The sequence below is a fragment of the Lolium rigidum genome, chromosome 3 (assembly GCF_022539505.1).
Source record: "Lolium rigidum isolate FL_2022 chromosome 3, APGP_CSIRO_Lrig_0.1, whole genome shotgun sequence".
Classification (NCBI taxonomy): Eukaryota; Viridiplantae; Streptophyta; class Magnoliopsida; order Poales; family Poaceae; genus Lolium; species Lolium rigidum.
This window is the reverse complement of record NC_061510.1, coordinates 80,217,605-80,236,165: the sequence shown is the minus strand read 5'-3', so window position 1 is coordinate 80,236,165 and position 18,561 is coordinate 80,217,605. Positions and strand designations below refer to the sequence as shown.

The 18,561-nt window shown below is 45.8% G+C and overlaps 1 protein-coding gene and 1 non-coding gene across 2 annotated transcripts; one reads left to right on the top strand and one right to left on the bottom strand.

Annotated features, from left to right (window-relative positions):
• Positions 1–657: 657 nt before the first annotated feature.
• Positions 658–730, bottom strand: TRNAR-CCU. Its single transcript has one exon. It is a non-coding gene; the product is annotated as a tRNA-Arg (tRNA).
• Positions 731–824: 94 nt separating this feature from the next.
• LOC124701852 (AP-3 complex subunit sigma-like) lies at positions 825–5,281 on the top strand (the record flags this gene model as incomplete). The annotated part of the gene is given in 7 exon segments (XM_047233950.1): positions 825–923; positions 1,153–1,195; positions 1,267–1,328; positions 2,980–3,076; positions 3,472–3,542; positions 4,754–4,845; positions 4,941–5,281. Coding segments are annotated over 7 exon segments (501 nt in total). The 3' UTR covers positions 5,008–5,281.
• Positions 5,282–18,561: the final 13,280 nt, after the last annotated feature.

Below are 18,561 nucleotides of genomic sequence, written 5' to 3'. Positions count from 1 at the left end.
CCGGAACCGATCGTGATCAAGATCTTCTACGCGCTTTTGCAAGCGGCAAGTGAACGTCTACCGCAGCAACAAGAGCCTCATCTTGTAGGCTTTGGAATCTCTTCAAGGGTGAGACTCGATACCCCCTCGTTGCTACCGTCTTCTAGATTGCATCTTGGCTTGGATTGCGTGTTCGCGGTAGGAAATTTTTTGTTTTCTATGCAACGTTATCCTACATATAGGCCCCTTCACAAAAATTGTTTTGTTTGACAAGGGGATTGTTTTTCATTTATCAGCTTCGAGAAAAACAGTACTAGATCAAACACAAAGTAATTTTATTTTTATGTGTATATTTTCTCAATTATCCCTCTTCTAATATAATATGTTCCATATCTACAACCCGATATAACCCGTTTCATATCCACAATTTGATATAACATGCATTTGAATCTGTATTTGACCATTATTCACTTCGATCCAAACCTGCAATAAAAATATGGTAAAGAATATAAAAATAACAGTATCAGATTATTATATCCCTAGCTAGGACGGGGAGGCGTTGGGAGTTGGTACTCCATGGAAGAGAAGGAAAGAAAATTATGTGGTAGAGGAGGATTGTTTTTCATTTATCAAATTCGAGAAAAAAACAGTGCAACGAATACAAACTAACACGTTCAACGCGCCAGGTAGGGGTCGAACCTACGACTTTCCGCTTAGGAAACGGACGCTCTATCCACTGAGCTACAGGCGCCGTTGTTAAATTAAATTTACCTTAATTATTTGTTTTTTGTCAGTTCTCTATGTTGATGCCCCCACGTCCCTGCAACTGCAAGGCTGTCCTGATTTCGCCCGGCTCCTCCTCTTCTTCGGCGACCATGATCCAAGCTGTGATGGTCATCAGTACTCTGGGAAAGCCCCGCCTCCTCAAATTCTACAACTTCCAGGTCCCGAACCATCTCCATCCTCCACCCCTTTCTCCTCTCTCCTTCCTCCTTGTCTTCACGCCCTCTCTCCTCTTCAACCGCCCATCACGTGCTCGCTCAAATTCCCCACCCAGTTCTAGAACCACTTCTGCCATAAATAAGTGATGTCCTTGATGAAATGTCTTAGCGGCTAAGCTGTGTTCTTTGTTTTTCTCTGTTCTCCTGTTCACGGATTAAACTGTGGATGCAGGACCCCGAGAAGCACCAGGAGCTCGTCCGCAGCGTCTTTCAGTGTACACTAGTTTCACTTTCCCGTTCTTTCCACCATTTGTATAGTGTGCTTGAGCTGACTCTCTTCTTGCAGTGCTATCTGCGAGGCCGGAGGGTGTGAGCAATTTCGTTCAGACCGATGCAATCTTTGGACCGGTAATACACCCTCTCAGGCTGGCTATCCCTGTATAATCTAATCCAGTAGTAAATCTTGTGCAAAAAGGGAGAAATGATATGCAATTTGGAGCAGTGAACAAGGACAACTGGAACATTCTTGCCTGGAAGGCAATTGGTTCTAACTTAACTTGCTATCTTACTAGTGAATCTGTATGCAAGCTGTACTACTGCCGACTACTAAGCATGTATGCAAATGCTTGATAAAACTCTTTAAAGGAAAGCGCCAAACAGCTATTTAGTTGCTGCAAACAATTAATGATCAGCTGTAAAATTAAATTGGTACAGCAACTACAACAACAATATCAAAGCATTTTTCCCAAGCAAGTTTGGGTAGGCTAGATATGAAACCCAACAGAAATAAAAGGAAGCCAAAACAAGAACGAGATGAAAAAAGAGAGTAAAATTAAATTGGTACTTCGATTAAATTTTTATGAGGATAACTTACTCCCTCCAAATCTTATTAATTGACTCAAGTATTTAGACAAAGTTGAGTCAATTAATTTGGATCGCCCATTTTACCTTCAATAAGTTGTACTCCCTCCGTCCCAAAATAACTTTCTCAACTTTGTCTAGATACGGAAGTATTTTTTTTTAAATAAGGGTTTCCCTTGATTTCCATTGAAGAAATCAACAGCTACAAAGTCTCCACCTTACACAGCAAACCACCACAGGTAATCAGGTTTTGAACCAACTAAGATGACAGGGAGAAACTTTCTAACAGAACAGAGAGAAGCAAACAGCTACTACTGCCCTGGAAACCCTCTCCTCACCAATCTATCCTTGTCGAAACAAAAGGAAACAAGCAAAGCTTCTCGTCTCCCAGGCAACAACTCCAGGAAACATTCCAGCAGCACCTTTTTCCTTTGATGATTTCCACCAGCTCCTCAATTCTCCAGTCTTGGCATCCAGGGCGCCCATCTCCTCCTGTCCTTGAATACTTCAGCCGTGACCTGCTCCAGTAGTTTTGCGCCCCGTTGTAGTTCCAGTTTTACGCCCTCCTTCACCTGCAAATTACTCCAAAAGTCAATCCAGTAGCAAGCTTGGAAAAGAACCACAAATGGGTCACTAGACCAAGTTTTTTGGAAACAGGCAAGGTTTCTGGTCTTCCAAATACTCCACACAATGGCCGCAACACCAACTATCATAATTATCCTTTTGTATGTGTTGCTGCATGAGAGTGCCAAACAGCTTATCAAGAAGGAGCAACAGCGGCGGCGCCTCCTGCTGCGGTGGTCGGCGTCAGATCTGGGAAGCGGCGTCGTCCGTGCCACCCAAGGCACCGGGCCGCCTTCTCCTGGTGTTGCGCGGGGAAGGCCGAGGGTTCAGCGGTACAAGCTCTTGGAAGAGGTGATCAGTAGCTAGCTAACGTAGAGACAAACTATAGATTTAGCATGTGATCTTCTATTCCTCCACATAATGGCCGCAACACAAACTATCCATGAGAGCGCCAAACAGTTATTTAGCATGTGTTGCTGCAAACAATTAATAATCATTTGTAAAATTAATTGGTACTTAGATTAATTTTTTGTGATGACAAAGCTTAAATTATCTGACTAACCTTGCGACCATTTTACCTTCAAAAAGTTGTAAGAAGGGTAACAGAATTATGATTTCCTTTTTCTCTTTGCAGGGGACAAAACTGGTCTACAAGCATTTGGCGACACTATACTTCGTTTTTGTCTTTGACAGCTCTGAGAATGAGCTTGCTATGCTCGACCTTGTACAAGGTAACCTAAACCCTTATCAGCACAATTTTTTTTCAGTTACTATGACAATTATGTTGAGTGTGTTATCATGCTACACATTATTTCACATGTTTTGGTACAATCCCAGTCTACTGCCTCTCATGGATGTTTGCCTAATTACCATGGTTCTTTCAGGATTCAATGTTGATATACAACTTGCTTACATTACTCTGCTCAGTATTTTCTATTCAAATTCTGATTGTTGCTAAACACTTATGCATGTCACTGCACTAGCATATTATTAGCATGCATTCATTTGTCCATCTAATGCTTGGTAGAAATACTTATCATTTTTCTCCTGTTTCTATCACTGCAAGTTCTTTTTATCAACTCTTTAAGGTCATCAACTAATCTTAAGAAGCGTTATCTTATCACAGTATTTGTTGAAACATTGAATAGATGCTTCAAGAATGTCTGCGAGCTAGACATTGTATTTAACTTCAACAAGGTACCATGATTCTCTTGTTTGATATTTGTTCTAGATAGTCACTGCTATGACTCTCTCGACGAAAGCAGCAAATTCTGTTCCTCGCGAAAAGAAAGGACACCACTATAAAAAAGCATGTAATATGTTTTTGGCACATGTATCATATAAAATATATATTCAAGTGCGCAATGTAACAAATACTTAAATGTAATAAGATTCACATTACGGCTTGTTGCATATCTATTTCATTATCCGCTGCGACCAAATTATCACAGTTTATATTCCAAGAAGCATTTTCTGGCTAAGGATATGATTTTTAAGGTCTGCGTATCGTAGAGAGTGGATTTTGTACACCCACGCATGGGTGTGGGTGTTTTCGTCACCGTTCATTGTGCTTTAAGATTCGGATAAAAAGAGGAGAGAGAAAGGAATCTTTCTATCTACCATAGTGGGCACGAATCTCGAGGAATAAATGAACGGTGATAGAAACACCCACACCCATGCGTGGGTGTACAAAAGTATTTCCAGCGTATCTATTTCATTATCCACTACTGATCAAATTATCACAGTTGAATTTTGAAGCACTTTCTTGCTAAAAGTATATGCTGTGAAGTCATGCTAGTAGCTCACTGAAGTTCTGCAGTGTCTGGGTAGCGGATACCTCAAATTTATAGAAGTATTTACAGATGAACAAAGGACCAAAAACACAGTTGAAGTGGTATCTTAAGCACGATTCAGTTTGAAATACAAGTTAGAAAACATTGATAGATGTAATACCAAGTCTTCTCTAGATCTTAGCAACGAAGACAATAACTGTAATTTAATCATTAGTGTCCAGTGTTCCACTGGAAGAGAGCTTGAAGAAAAATAGAGAAAGAGCCAACCCTGTCCCTATTGACCTTTATACAGAAGACCTGTGACATTCGTTACTAAGCAATGGTGATAGTTGATTATTGAGATTTTTTTAGGAAAAGGAAAGGTAGGGATGCTTTTGGCCCCTAAGAAGCTCCCAAGCCTGGTGATGTCTATGATGCTACTACCCTCAATCACATTCTTGCTGTAGTGTTTGCACCCATTAATTGATGGTAGATATGCACAATTTTTTCTGGTCAGACCAAAACTCCAGTTGTTCATCCCAACAGTCTTTTCTTCTGTCATAGTGATGACTGATGAGGAGTACTACTTAAGAATAACCACCATTCTTCTTCGGCTCATTGTAATATTAAATGCAGCTGCACACAGTTTTGGATGAAATGATACTGGGAGGACAAGTGATTGAAACAAGTTCAGAGGAAATAATGAGATCTGTAGAAGAGATTGCGAGGTTCTTACTCCCTCGATCCTTTCTGCCCTCACCCTCCCATGTCCCTTTTTATGCTTTAGTGCAATTCTAACAGCGTTGCTCTCTACTTGACACAGGTTAGAGAAACAATCAAACACAACAAGCCTCATACCAAAGTCGATTTCGGAGCGCTTCAGCCGTTGAAATTTTCCAGTCGTTTTCAGTACAGAATTCGGGAAACATTTACCAGAAGAAATCAGATTGGTGTTGGAGGTCATCTCCTGGCCTGTCAGTTCTCTGAAGTCTTGAGCATCTGCCATTCGACATGAAAACTTATTGGCTGACATACATATCTTACTATCTCCCGCCCAGGAGTTGTAAGTTGTAACCTGAAATGTGACGCACGCCATGCATGATGCATCTGTAGTAAGACAGTTTTCTTGTCTGATGATATATGAATGCAGTGCTATATTCTCTTCTTTTGGTGTCTAACTCTGTTTTCCATGGAAAACATGTTTCTGTTTCTGAATTAGTTCGACAACAGTATTGCCTGACCATTTACCATATATCCGTTACATCATCACAACATTTCACCTCATCATCTCGGTTTTGGTAAGTAGCACATCTTTTTTTTACGAACACGCAAAAGCTTTGCATGTCATTGCATTAGAAGAAAAAAGACGGACTACAACGGTTTTGACATTCGAAAGGGAATGCAGGTACATGGCGTGCGTAAGTGATTGGGTGACCACGAACATGCCAACAGAATATAGCGCCCCAAAATGAAACTAGAAGCCTATCTCCAAACATTGCCCAGCCCTACCGCACCTGATAGCTTCCAAAGCTCCACTTCTTCGGCGATGCGCTTGCAGATGGCTCGAGCAGTTTCCGCCGAACGCTCGAAGATGTGGTTGTTCCTCTCCTTCCAGAGTGTCCAGACCCTGAAGATGAAAGGGAATCAAACCCTTTCCTGAGCTGTTGCGGGACTTGTCGCCTTGAGTTAGGCCACCACTCGATCAACATGTCATCGGCCGGTGGCGTCAAGTGCGACAGGTTGCAGCGCTGAAGCGTGGCGTGCCAAACCTCCCTAGCAAGGACACAGCCGAGGGCGAGATGACCCGCTGTGTCTCAGGGGCCTGCTCGCAAAGAGGACAGTTGGAGTGGGAGTGCATACCATGCCACAACATGCGATCCGCCGTCCAAATGCACCGCTGCATTGCGAGCTAGATGTGGATCTTGCATTTGGCTAGAGCCCATGTCTTCCAAATGGTCTTGCCGCAGATCTTGCATCTGGTGGAGCCTATGTTTTCCAAATGGTCTTGCCGCACAGAAAGAATTCCAGCCCGAGGAAGAAAACCTTGTATGTCGTGCTCGTAGAATACTTGGCCGTCGTGCTCCACTTCCACTCGACTCGGTTCGTGTGCGAGGAGCAAGAACAACCTGCTGCAGCGCGTCCACCAGGTGAAGGAACTGTGTGAGCACGGGAACACTCAGGGTCTGGTGATATCACGGATCCACTGCCAATTCAGTAGCGTTGACTCAATTGTCGTGGAGTGCTAGAAGACGGAAGATACAACAACGAAAAACGCAGGTGCAGCAGCCTTGAGGGGAGTGGCATTGAGCCATGGGTCAGCCCAGAAGAGCGTCGTACGCCCATCCCCAAGAACGGCGCGGGTGGGTGAACCAAAAGCACTAGCACATGGCAAAATAGCATTTTGAGAGGTAGTGCTAGTACTCACATGAGGCTCACAAGATGTTACCTTTGACATGATAGCCTCATGAGCTAACTTTAGCAAATCATGAGAGACTAGAAGATCATCATGGGAGCTAGAAAGCTTTCCATGACTTTCTTCCAATTTCTCATAATTGCTTGTTAGCAAAGCAAGTTGAGCCTTTAGCTCAACATTCTCCTTCAAGATGGATGCTTCACAAGAGGTAGAGTTAGTAGCACAAGCATTATCAATTATAGCACAAGGAGAATGCAACTTAGCAAGCTCTATTAGGTTGAGAGCCTTAAATTGCTCATGTGACTCAGTGAGTTTGATGAGCTCACTCTCAATAGCCCTATAGCCATTTTTGAGAAGCTCAAAATCCTCAAGGAGTTTAGCATGAGCACTCACTAGCTCAACATTTTTAATTTGAAAATCATGTGCTATCACGAGATTCCTTTACTTTAGATAGCTCTAGAGTAAATGTCTCCTCAAGAGATTCGTTGGTGGTTTATTGTTCTTCAAGAGCTTCACTAAGAGTTCCAATCTCGTTTGCATACTCGCGCTCATGCTCTTCCATTTTCTCAATAAGTTTTGTGCTCTCAATGGCAAAAGCCAATATTTTCATAAAGTTAGAGCAAGCAAATTTCTTATCATGGAGAGCATGGAATACCAACTCACCCATCATGTTTAAGGAAGCAACATTAAGTCCTTCCATATCATCATCCTCATCATCACTAGATAGAGAGGGTTCCAAAGGAGGAGATACCTTTGAAGCCATAGCCATAAGGCATGGCATGTGTAAGAACCGTGCGATGATGAAGAAGATGAACTAGTTGAAGCTCCATCCAAGATCTTGTCTTGGCCCATAGTATCTTCGGTTTCCTCTACATTGTTAGTCACACAAATACTAGAGGAAAGCAAAGTATTTTATTTATGGCAACAAGACAAGGCAAGCATATCAACATGGGATGAAGACATGCAAGGACTATCAACACTAGCATGTAAGATATTTCTAGTGCTATAAGTGTTCAAGTCCAAAGATGAAACATTGCAATGGGATAGGGATGTAGAATCATCAAGAGAAAGCTCACTATCAACAATACAATGTTCATCACCACTCACCATACCATTACCTTGTGTCTTACCACACATTGGTGAAGTGGAAGGAGTGCGATCATCCTCAATGGTCTTAGACCCACCTTATGTATCTCGAAGCTTTGTCCAAAACTCATGAGCACTCCGGAAAGGCGCGATGGAGGAAATCACTACATGACTCACAACATGGCAAAGCACTTTAGTAGCTTGAGCATCTAGATAAGAGTTTTTCTTCTCCTCAAAAGTTGGATTTTGTGGATCCTTAGGAGGAGAAAAACCCATATCAAGAATTTGCTCCACATGTGGGTGCATGCCCCTAAAATAATCAAGCATGTAGAATTTCCAAGCATCATAATTAGTGCCATCAAATGTAAAAGTGGTGTTGTGCACTAATCCTCTAGCCGACGTCATTACTCTCTAGGCGGTGAAGCCCAACAAGATAAGAGAGCCCTAGCTCTGATACCAATTGAATGTACTAGGACATCACCTAGAGGGGGGGTGAATAGGCGGGTTATAAAAACTTCTAATTGAGAGCTAAACTAGGCGGAATAAAATTACTTAGTGTTTACTAGTTTAGCTCAAAGCATATCAACTAGGGGTTTGCCTAAGTGCACCAACAACCTATGTTAGCATGATGAGCAACAAGGTGATAACAAGCTAGGTATAGAACATCAAGCATGATAGATATCACAATGTAAAGCGCATAGTTAAAGGAGCTCGGGTTGAGAAGTAACCGGAACACGAGGAGACGACGATGTATCCCGAAGTTCACACCCAAGGGTGCTACGCCTCCGTTGGAGCGGTGTGGAGGCACGAGGCACTCCAATGAGCCACTAGGGCCACCGTATTCTCCTCGAGCCTTTCCACCAAGGGGAAAGCCTCGATCCACTAAGGGACCCTTGAGGGTGGTCACCGAACCCGTACAAGCCTTGGCAAACTCCCAAGTATCAAGCTTGAGGCAACTCCACAACACGGAGGCTCTCAAATACAAAGCCACAAGAGGCTACAACACGCCACACCGGCAACAAAGCCACAAAGACTCCAACGCGCCACAACCGGCTCCAAAACCACAAAGGCTACCACACTCCACAAAGGCAACAACGCCACAAAGGCTACCACGCCACAAAGACGACAAGGCCACAAAGGCTACAACACCACAAAGGTAACAAGGCCACGAAGGCAACACCACCACTAAGATCAACACGCCCTCTACGAGACCGAAACCCCGGAGAGAACCCAAACCGATGCACCTAATGCAATGGCTAAGAACACCACTAAGATGCCCAAGTTCTTCTCTCCCAAATTCCAACAAAGCTACAAAAGCTATTGGGGGAATAAGGGAGGAAGAACAAATTAGAGGAGGAACACCAAATAACTCCAAGATCTAGATCTAGCAAGATCCCCTCACTTGGAGAGATATTCAATTGGTGAAGATCTAGATCTAGATCTCCTCTCTCCTTTCCCGCAAAAATATGCAAGAAATAGTGGGGGGATCAAGAGGAGGAACAAGCCCTTCAAGGTCAACAATGGAGGAGAGAGAATGGAGGGGTAGAAGTGGTTGGGTCGGAGGTGGAAGAGAGGTATAAATAGAGGGTCCAAAATATAGCTGTTGGGGCTGAAAAAACGGCCAGATTCACGCCCGAGCGGTACGCTTTTCAAAGCGGTACCACCGCTCGCGTGCAAACTGTGCAGAAAATAGACGAAAAACGGTCCAAACCGGTAGTACCGCTGTGCTAAAAAAACAGCAAACTGAATCTGCACAGGAGAGAGAGAGGGGACAGCAGCAGCAGCGCATGCAGCATGCGGTAGCAGCGCGGCATGCAGCGCAGGTGGGGCCAGCGTGCGGCTCTCCCGCGCGGGAGCGTGCAGCAGCGCAGGCGCGTGGGGATGCAGGTCAACGCGGGAATTGTCCCGCGCGTCGAGCGAGATGCGGCGAGCGAGCGGCTTGCGCGTGGCGGCGGCTTGCGCGTGGGCCGGATGGGGCGACGTGGAGCTGGGCCAGGGAGAGCTGCTGGCGGTCCATCGTGGAAGGAGATGGGCGCGGGGCAGGCCGGCCTAGTGCGGGAGGCAGCCGGGCCGGGGAGTGGGGCGCGGCCCAGTTGGCGTGAGGAGGATGGCTGCGGGGAAAAAAAGAAAGGTCGGCCGGTAGTACCGGGCCGGTACCGGCCTGGTACCGTAAGTGGGTTGCGGTACTACCGGGCCGGTACCGGCCTGAGTCCAGTAAGCCTGGAAGGCTGATGCGGTAGTTGGACCGGTACTTCCAGCGGTAGTACCGCCCAGCCCAATATGCCTTTTCTTTTTCTTTTTAAATATGAAGTAACTGTAAAATCCATAACTTGAGGTAGGAAACTCGGAATGACATGAAACCAATTTTGCCGTAAAGAGGACGACGAGAGCTACCTCTACACATGGTGAAAACATGGAAACGAGTAAATGATGATTTTCTCATGGTCATAGAGGTGTAACCTCTCAATACGGTATATCGGGAAAATCATCACCCTCGCACAAGCAACATGCGATGCATCCGGAATCCGTTTCCAATGAGCTAGAGTTTGTCATGAGAATGAACACAAGCTCTAACCCATCTCATGGATAAGAACCAAGAACAACCGAGAAACATGATGCTATGCATGCAAGGTTTGAGCTCTCTCCGATGATGCGACCCACTATCCTATCGAGCACAAAACTTATCCTTGCGCGTTCCTCTTGAGTCGGCAAGCTCCTTCTTCACCCTCTTCATCATTGTACATGGCACCTTCTTCCTCCAACATACACGCCACCGTCTTCATCCATCTTGTACGCACGCCACCGTCTTCATCTCTTCTACACCGTCTTCGTCTCTCTTCATCTTTTACACCGTCTTCATCTCTCTTCGACACAGTCTTCGTCCGTCTTCTTCATTGTACTCGATCTTCTCCATCTTGCAACCTTGAGACCATCATATGGCTATGGACATGTCCTAAGATTGATTCTCAATGCAACCTTGAGACCATCATAGGGATTGTCATCAATTACCAAAACCACACATGGGGGCTCCATGTTCTTTCAACCGTGCACATGGTTCTAGCAAAAATTTGTCTGCTTGGTGGGCATCCTCTAGTCCTGGAAAAACTGGTGGTCTCACTTATGACCGCGTCCTATGGCATGTGCAAGACGCCTCCGACGGTACCTTTCAAGGTGCAAAATGTCGGCCATGACAGCAGCACCGTTCAAAAAAAGGAAAAAAAAACCGCGCAATTTTTTGCACCTCCGACGAAGGCGGCTACCACGTATGACTACATCATCGACCATGACTACTTTGAACACGGCTACATCATGTTCGGCTACCTCGACAACGACATCATGACAACATCTATAGCTACACATTGGCAACAACTCCAGTCGACAATGTCCGTGTCATCACTTGCGTCCATGACACTCCCGTTGTGACTGCGGGGGGAAAGAGAAGGCACTAGAAGGGGACGCACTAATGATGACAAGGAGGAGAAGAGGACGGAAGCGCGAGACTTCAAATCCAGTCGCAATCGTCTGCTTCACTCCCGCTACAACTGAGAGGGAATGTTAGAGTATGTATACATAGAGATAGACTAGGACACTAGACCTTGTATTCCAAGTCTACCCCTTCTGTGTACCTCTTTATATACCCCATGAGGGTCATCGAAATAAAACATGAAACAAATATTAGGGTTCTATATTTTCTACAACCTCGTCTACTTGGGCCAGAAACCCTCGCTGATGTGTTGTCGGCGGTGCTGACGTTGTTTCCTTCTCTGCGATCTCATGGCGTTGTCTGGCTTTTGAGTCAGGATGGGACTTCGGCATAAGCCTTGCAAGGCATTGGCCATTGCTAGTGACGACGATGTCTTCGATGCTGTTTTCCTTCTTGGAGGCGACACTAAAATGTCCCTCCTTTCTCGTAGTTGGATCATGTTTCCGTGCATGTCTTGGGCGCTTCTCCAATGGGGGATAGGTTGTCTACTTTGTCTTTAGGCACACCCTTTCGCCTTCTATGATCTCGTCACCGCCATTGTCTTCCCAGCTGCATCTACAGGGTGGATTGCTTGGTTCTATCGGCTACCTAGAAACCCAAGGATGGCTGTCTAGGGTGGCGTCATGCCATGGGTGATGCCGGTGGTTTCTCCTAATGTCGTGGGCGCGATGTGTCATTGGGTGAGCATCAAGGTTGTGCTTTTAGGGGTGGTGGCTAGGCTAGGGTGAAAGCCCGACAAAGCTTTAACAAGTTCAAGCCTTCTGTTGCTATCATGCTCTTCTGCTGCAAGGGAGATTTGTTGGTTGCAGCACGTATCGACCCTCCCAACAGGTGAGATGACTAGGCCTCCTCGACGAGATCAAGCCTTCTAGTTTAGTTAGTGTAGTTCTTTGTTGTTTTGCTGGGCCTCCTCAATGAGTTTAAGCCTTCTACCTAGTGTAGCTTGTCTCCTTCTTTCTGTTGTTTTCCTCATGACTTTAAGCCTATACCTAGTGTAGCTTGTCTCCTTCTTTGGTCTTTATTAGCTTAAAGCTGGGCTAGTCACTACAGGAATGACGCGATACGCTGAGGGCCTTTTATACGTCGACGGCCAAAAGTCGGGGCCGTCGGCGTATGGCCCGGCCAGGCTAGCCTGCCAATCCGACCCTCGGCGTAGTGTTGTCGTCGGCGTAGCGAGGTCTATGCCGAGGGCAACCCTCGGTGTACCTTTGGCCCTGTGCGTAGACAGGGCTACGCCGACGGCCACCCTTGGCGTAGGCCATCCTTCAAATTTGTCTAATTTTGTAAAAATCATAAATAATTCATATGTTGTCACAAAAATGCGTATAAGGTATCAAAATGTTCAGAAAAACATCCTCTATCCGTTTATGTAAAAATCATGAATATTTGAATCATGTACAGTACCATGTTAACATAGTAACAATTCAAACACTTTCTTATATGTCCTCGGGTTCCCGTTTGGCCAGATGGCAATTTAAACGAAGTCAGAAAAATCCCGCTGAGCCGCATGGCGTCATTTTATGTGTCCTAGTAACCACTCCAAGCGACGGAACTAGAATACGTCAATTATTTTGGAAAACTCTTCACTAACAGGGCTATCAAGTCCGGAGTTCTATGGCTTTTAGGCGAAATGAGTAGGAAACGGCCTGTGACACCGCATAGTTTGTCGGAACGAGGCCTTATTTGGCACGTGTGTGGGCCCGGGGATGGGAAGCAAGGCTCCATGCGCAGATTTCCAATCCGACACATGGGCGATGGTTTTTTTTCATTTTCGGGGTGCCAAAACGGGTTTTTTTTTTGTGAAGCAGCTACATGGGGCACATTTTAGTATTGCGCGAGACCTCCGCGTAGTGGTAGGACACCATCTTCGCACCATATATCACATGTCATATGTGTGTGCTAACTATCTGGGAATCCCTGTGGCTTCCTGCGGTGTCCCGCCGAATCTGCTGGAAACTGGCCGGATTTGAACTAGGGGTACACTTTTCGTTGCTCAATAACTTCCGGAAAAAAATATTTTTAGGTCTACGACACATCACTTTATGTGCTAATTTTTTTCCGTTTAGCGCGATGGTAAACGGGCGCACCAGCGCGCCCGGTACGACCATACTGCATCTCCGTGGGGGTCCTTTTTGCCAGATGGCAATTTAAACGAAATCAGAAAATCCCATGGAGCCGCATGGTGTCATTTTATGTGTCCTAGTAACCACTACAAAAGACGGAATTAGGATACGGCAATTATTTTGGAAAACCCTGCACAAATAGGGCTACCACGTCCGGAGTTCTATGTCTTTTAGGGGAAATGAGTAGGTAACGGTCCGTGACCAGAACCATACCATATTTGGCACGTCCGTGGTCCCTAGGATGGGAAGCAAGGCCCCGGGAGCAGCTTTACAATCCGACCCATGGTCGATGGTTTTTTCAATTTCGGGGTGCCAAAACGGGGTTTTTTGTGAAGCAGCCACATGGGACGTATTTTAATATTGCGCGAGACCTCCGCATAGTGTTAGAACACTGCCTTCGCACCACATATCACATGTCATATGTGCACGCTAGCTATCTGGGCTTCCTGCGGTGTCCCGCCAAATCCGCAGGAAACTGACCGGATTTGAAGTAGGGGTACACTTTTCATCGATCAATAAATTCCGGGAAAAATGTTTTTAGGTCTACGACACATCATTTTATGTGCTAATTTTTTCCGTTTAGCGCGATGGTGAACGGGTGCACCAGCGCGCCCGGTACGGCCATGCCGCATCTCCGTGGGGGGCCGTTTTGGCCAGATGGCAATTTAAACGAAGTCAGAAAATCCCGCGGAGCCGCATGGTGTCATTTTATGTGTCCTAGTAACCACTCCAAAGTCGGAATTGGGATACGGCAATTATTTTGGAAAACCCTTCACAAATAGGGCTATCACGTCCGGAGTGGCTTTTACGGAAAATGAGTAGGAAATGATCCGTAACACCGCATAGTTTGTCGGAACGAGGCCATATTTGGCACGTGCGTGGTCCCTGGGATGGGAAGCAAGGCCCCGGGAGTGGTTTTACAATCCGACCCATGGGCGATGGTTTTTTTCATTTTCGGGGTGCCAAAAGGGTTTTTTTTTGTGAAGCAGCTACATGGGGCGCATTTTAGTATTGCGCGAGACCCTCCGTGTAGTGGTAGGTATGGTGACCCTGCATACCACTGCATGTTGTAGTATGCCAGTCGTTGATATAACATTCACGAAGTACCAATCCGCAAATATTACATCTCTCAGAGTAGTACAACAGAACATAGCAGGTCCATAACTCATTCATTTATTGTTACAAGCAACATGTACATATCATCTCGGAGCTCCTCTTGGGTCCTAAGAGGGATACTCCTGGGTTCGAGGCGAACCCAACTTAACTTACAATATAAAAGTCTTACTAGGTTATACATTTATTCTCCTCGAGCAATTAAGTACTAAGAGTTCGTACTGCTAGGATACTACTAGTACTCGGTAGGTCTAAGCTTGCTCTCCTCCGGAACCCTCCCCGGTTCCGTAGACGATGAGGTAGTCTACTCCTTCGATACCTCCTGAGAGGTCTGGTTCTTCATAGCCGATGACTTCGGCTCCTTCAGGGTCGTCGTTGTCCTCCTCCAGTCGATTCAGACAATCTAAGCAGGGGATTTAAGAGTGGTATGAGTACGAGCGTACTCAACAAGTTCATTATAAAAATGAGGTGTTTAATGCACTAGCTACGTATCAGACCAGAAAGTCTAATACCAATGCAGGTTTTGATAAACATTTCTTCAAGAGGTTGCTTTTATTTCAAAGAACTATGTCCGTCAGCCTTCACCGGTTTACTAGAACTTCATGGAGTTCCTTTCCGGCAGTGTTCGCAGTTCCAAATCCCGGAACAGGGAGTGACAGGTCACGATTCATTACACTCTCCAGAGGTGTGTTGCTTTACCCATAAGAGATCTTAACCTTGGTGCCAACCGGGCAGCTTTCCCGTCCACACTTCCTTCGGTGTGAGGCCCGATATAAGGTCATAGCCAATCATATTCCTCCGCTACCTCGCAAACCCACCCTTTGTTGCATACCCCGACCCTGGGTCCTCGCCGGTCCTCTTATACCAATTAAGGATGGACCCCGACCACGACAACAGTTTTGGGCTCTTACCATAAACTCCTTCGCCGGTAGCTGCAACCCATCATAGACCGCAATAATCGTGGGGAACTTTTGGCTTCCCCAGCCTACCGCTTGCTCCTCGGGCGACAAGTGTCTACGGAAAATGCCGTGGGGAACTTTTGGCTTCCCCAGCCTACCGCTTGCCCCTTGGATTACAAGTGTCTACGGTAAAGCGCGTCCGTTGATGTACAAGAGGTGGAAATACGATTGACTATTCCGTCCCACTCCAGATCTTATGGTTAACACGGGTATTACGGCACAAGAATCACTGGACGACATTTGTTGTTTAATCCTAGATGGATATAAACCCTTGCAATGGAACCTCCACCATATCAACACATACCATGGTTCCATTGCCCACCACTTAGTCATATTCATAGTTATGAAAATATTGGTTTTGCTTTTTATGCAATAGTGATAAACATAGTACTTTGCAAGTAATTTGCTAAAAATACTCAAATGATATGAGCAAGTGATGAACTTGCCTGAACACTGCAAAGTGTTGCAGTTGGATGGTGTGGACTGACCCTTGTCCTCTGTTGCTGAAAAATAGCATCATTGTCCGATAAGGGCAATTGTTAAAGAAGCAATTATGCATGATTCAGCTTTTAGGGTTGTTCCCCCCCTTCCGGTGTTTTTTATGATTTTATGTGAGAGGTTAATACTAAGAATGATTAAGGGATACTCTGTTTAGGGTAAAATACAACCTTAAAATGTTGTCAAGGTGTTTTGAAAGTCCAAAAGCATATATGGACTTATTTTCATTATTTAAAATATAAGGTGTGATTTAAATGATTATTTTAATCATCATTTTTGGACTTAATCTTTTTTGTCTCCAAAAATTCCTTTTCATATTTTATTATGATAGAGAATTTTATCCTGAGTAGTTTTCATATTTTTAATTATTTTTTAGAGCTATTTATCATTTTCTATGTATTTTCAAAGTTTCTGTTTTAATTGGAATTGTGAAAAGACTGAAATGCCCCTGGGCCCACTTGTCGTGGTGACCCAGCGGGTTGAGTCTAACCCGAGCCGCTCCAACCGGCTCGGTCGGACTCAGTCGCTCTCTTCCTCTCCCCTCTCGCGAAACCCTAGCTCTCTCCTCTCCCGCGACGTCGTGGTCGCCTGCGCCGTCGCCGCTTTATTCCGGCCATCCCCGCCGGCGAGATCGGTCGCAATCGAACGGCCGCACGACGGCGCACCGATCGGTCCGCGCTGATCTGTGTTTCTTCGCCACCACCGCTCGCCCCCAACACCTCTGCGACACGGTCGTGGTGATTCGCGGCGATTCGTCGCCCGCCGACGAACCTGGCGCTGTGGCGTGGCCGTGTGCCTCGCCGTGGTTGCGCTGGAGCCGCTGCGCTCGGCGAACGCCTGGCTTGGCCATGGCTTGGCGCTGCCGTGGCCAGGCTGCGCCGCCGTGCCGCCACGGTGACACCGTGGTGCTCTGCTCCAGGTATGTTCGCCTCCGTCTTCTTCCTTCTCTCCTTCTCCTCTTTGTCTAGCTTTGGCTACTGGTCTTGCTTCCCCTCGTGGAGATGCTGGCCATGCCATGATGCTGCTGTTGTGCCGTGCTAGGGCTTGGCATGCTGCTGCGCTATTGCTGTTGTGCTTGCCATGGATGCGCGTATGCTGCTGTGCTGTGCTGCTTCCATGAATCCAAGCTGTTGTGCTGGTGCTATGCGTATGCTGCTGTTGTGCTGCTGTTCTTCTCTATAACTTGCTGTTGTAACTCATGAGCTCTTGCTCATGAGCATACTGTGATGCTATGGCTCTATTTAATTGTTCCTGCTGTTGCTATATGACTCTTGCCTCTCCTATGTATGCAATTCCTTGCCCCTGGCTTGATCATCATGCATGATCCTTGCATTTTTGCAAGTGCCGATGCTCTCGGTGTGCTATCTCTTGTGCTTATATTCATGGACATGCTCAATTGAGCCTAGCTGTTGACTTGACAACTCCATCCCTTGATGGAGTGCTTCTGGATACAATTGTAATGCTTTTATTCACTTATCTGTGATGTAATTGTTCAGGTTATATGGTTGATTTAATTATCTGGTCCATGTATTAATAATAGAATTGATCCTAGCATGCTGTAGCATGCTCTAGCAAGTTTCTGATGATCATATGATCATCAATTGCTTGTAAAAGCTGTTGTGCTTATTATTGTGCCTTACTGCTGCTCAATTTGTGATGTGTGTGGGTCACAGACATGTGCTGGTGTGTGCTGGTGCTGGCTCAAGCAGTTGCTGTTGCTTGCAATGATCCATTGGATCATCTGCAAGGCTCTGGTGCTTTGATTACTTGTATAATTCACTTATTTATATTGCCTGGATTTACTGAAATGGATAAGTGATGTGAACTGCTTCCAGTTGTGATCATTCTATTAACTGTGGCAGGGCTAGATGGATGCCAACACTTGGTTGTGTACCCTAGCCCTTCTTTTGAACCCATCTGGGTGATGATAACTGTGCAAGGCTTAATGGTTTGGGTTGTTTCAGTGGTTGAGGTGACCCTAGCAGTAATCATATACTGCTTTTGGGTAGCTCCCCTCTTGTTGGCTTGCTGTGGCTCACTAGATGCTCTCTGGGTGATCCTTTTGTTGGATTGCCAGTAGCTTTTGATGTTGACAAACAAAAATAGACACAATTTGTCTATCTGTCTGATGGTGTAGTGGTCATAGGTGCTAAGTAATTCTGGCTAGCTATATAGGATCATTTCCTTGCTGGATATCTTTGATTGGTAAATATGTTGTTGCCACCCGGTGGCAATGCCCCCCATTTGAGTACCGTCCGATGCAGCATGTAGATTCGTTTTGGATGCAAACCAAGTATCAAATCTCAAGTTGTAATTAGCAACACTACCTGCAAAACGGCTGACCGGGCTGCAGCATACAACAGTGCTAACACGCGCCAAAAGTGGTAGAGGGTCAGATAGTGGCAGGTTATACATGTGTGGACTGTTTTGTCAAGGTCGAACCTCTCGTAGTGAATTGCAGGATCGATCACATACACCATACATAATTAATGCTTATTCATTATGTCCTATAGCTAACCTCACATTGTTTGCAATCGACAAGCCAGAGTGTTGTGCGCATGCATAGAAGCTTACGCTGTTCATCTTCCCCGGCTAGAACAATACACAGGTCATGGATGTCCATTGTCCATGGTGCAGACGTGCAACTCACTCAGGACGACCGCGACAACGAGGAAGGCTGACGCCGTTATCCACGGGCACATCAGTGAGGGCTCCTGTACACAGCGGGCGCCGGCCTGGCCGCCCGCGGTTGCATATTGAGCGTTGCA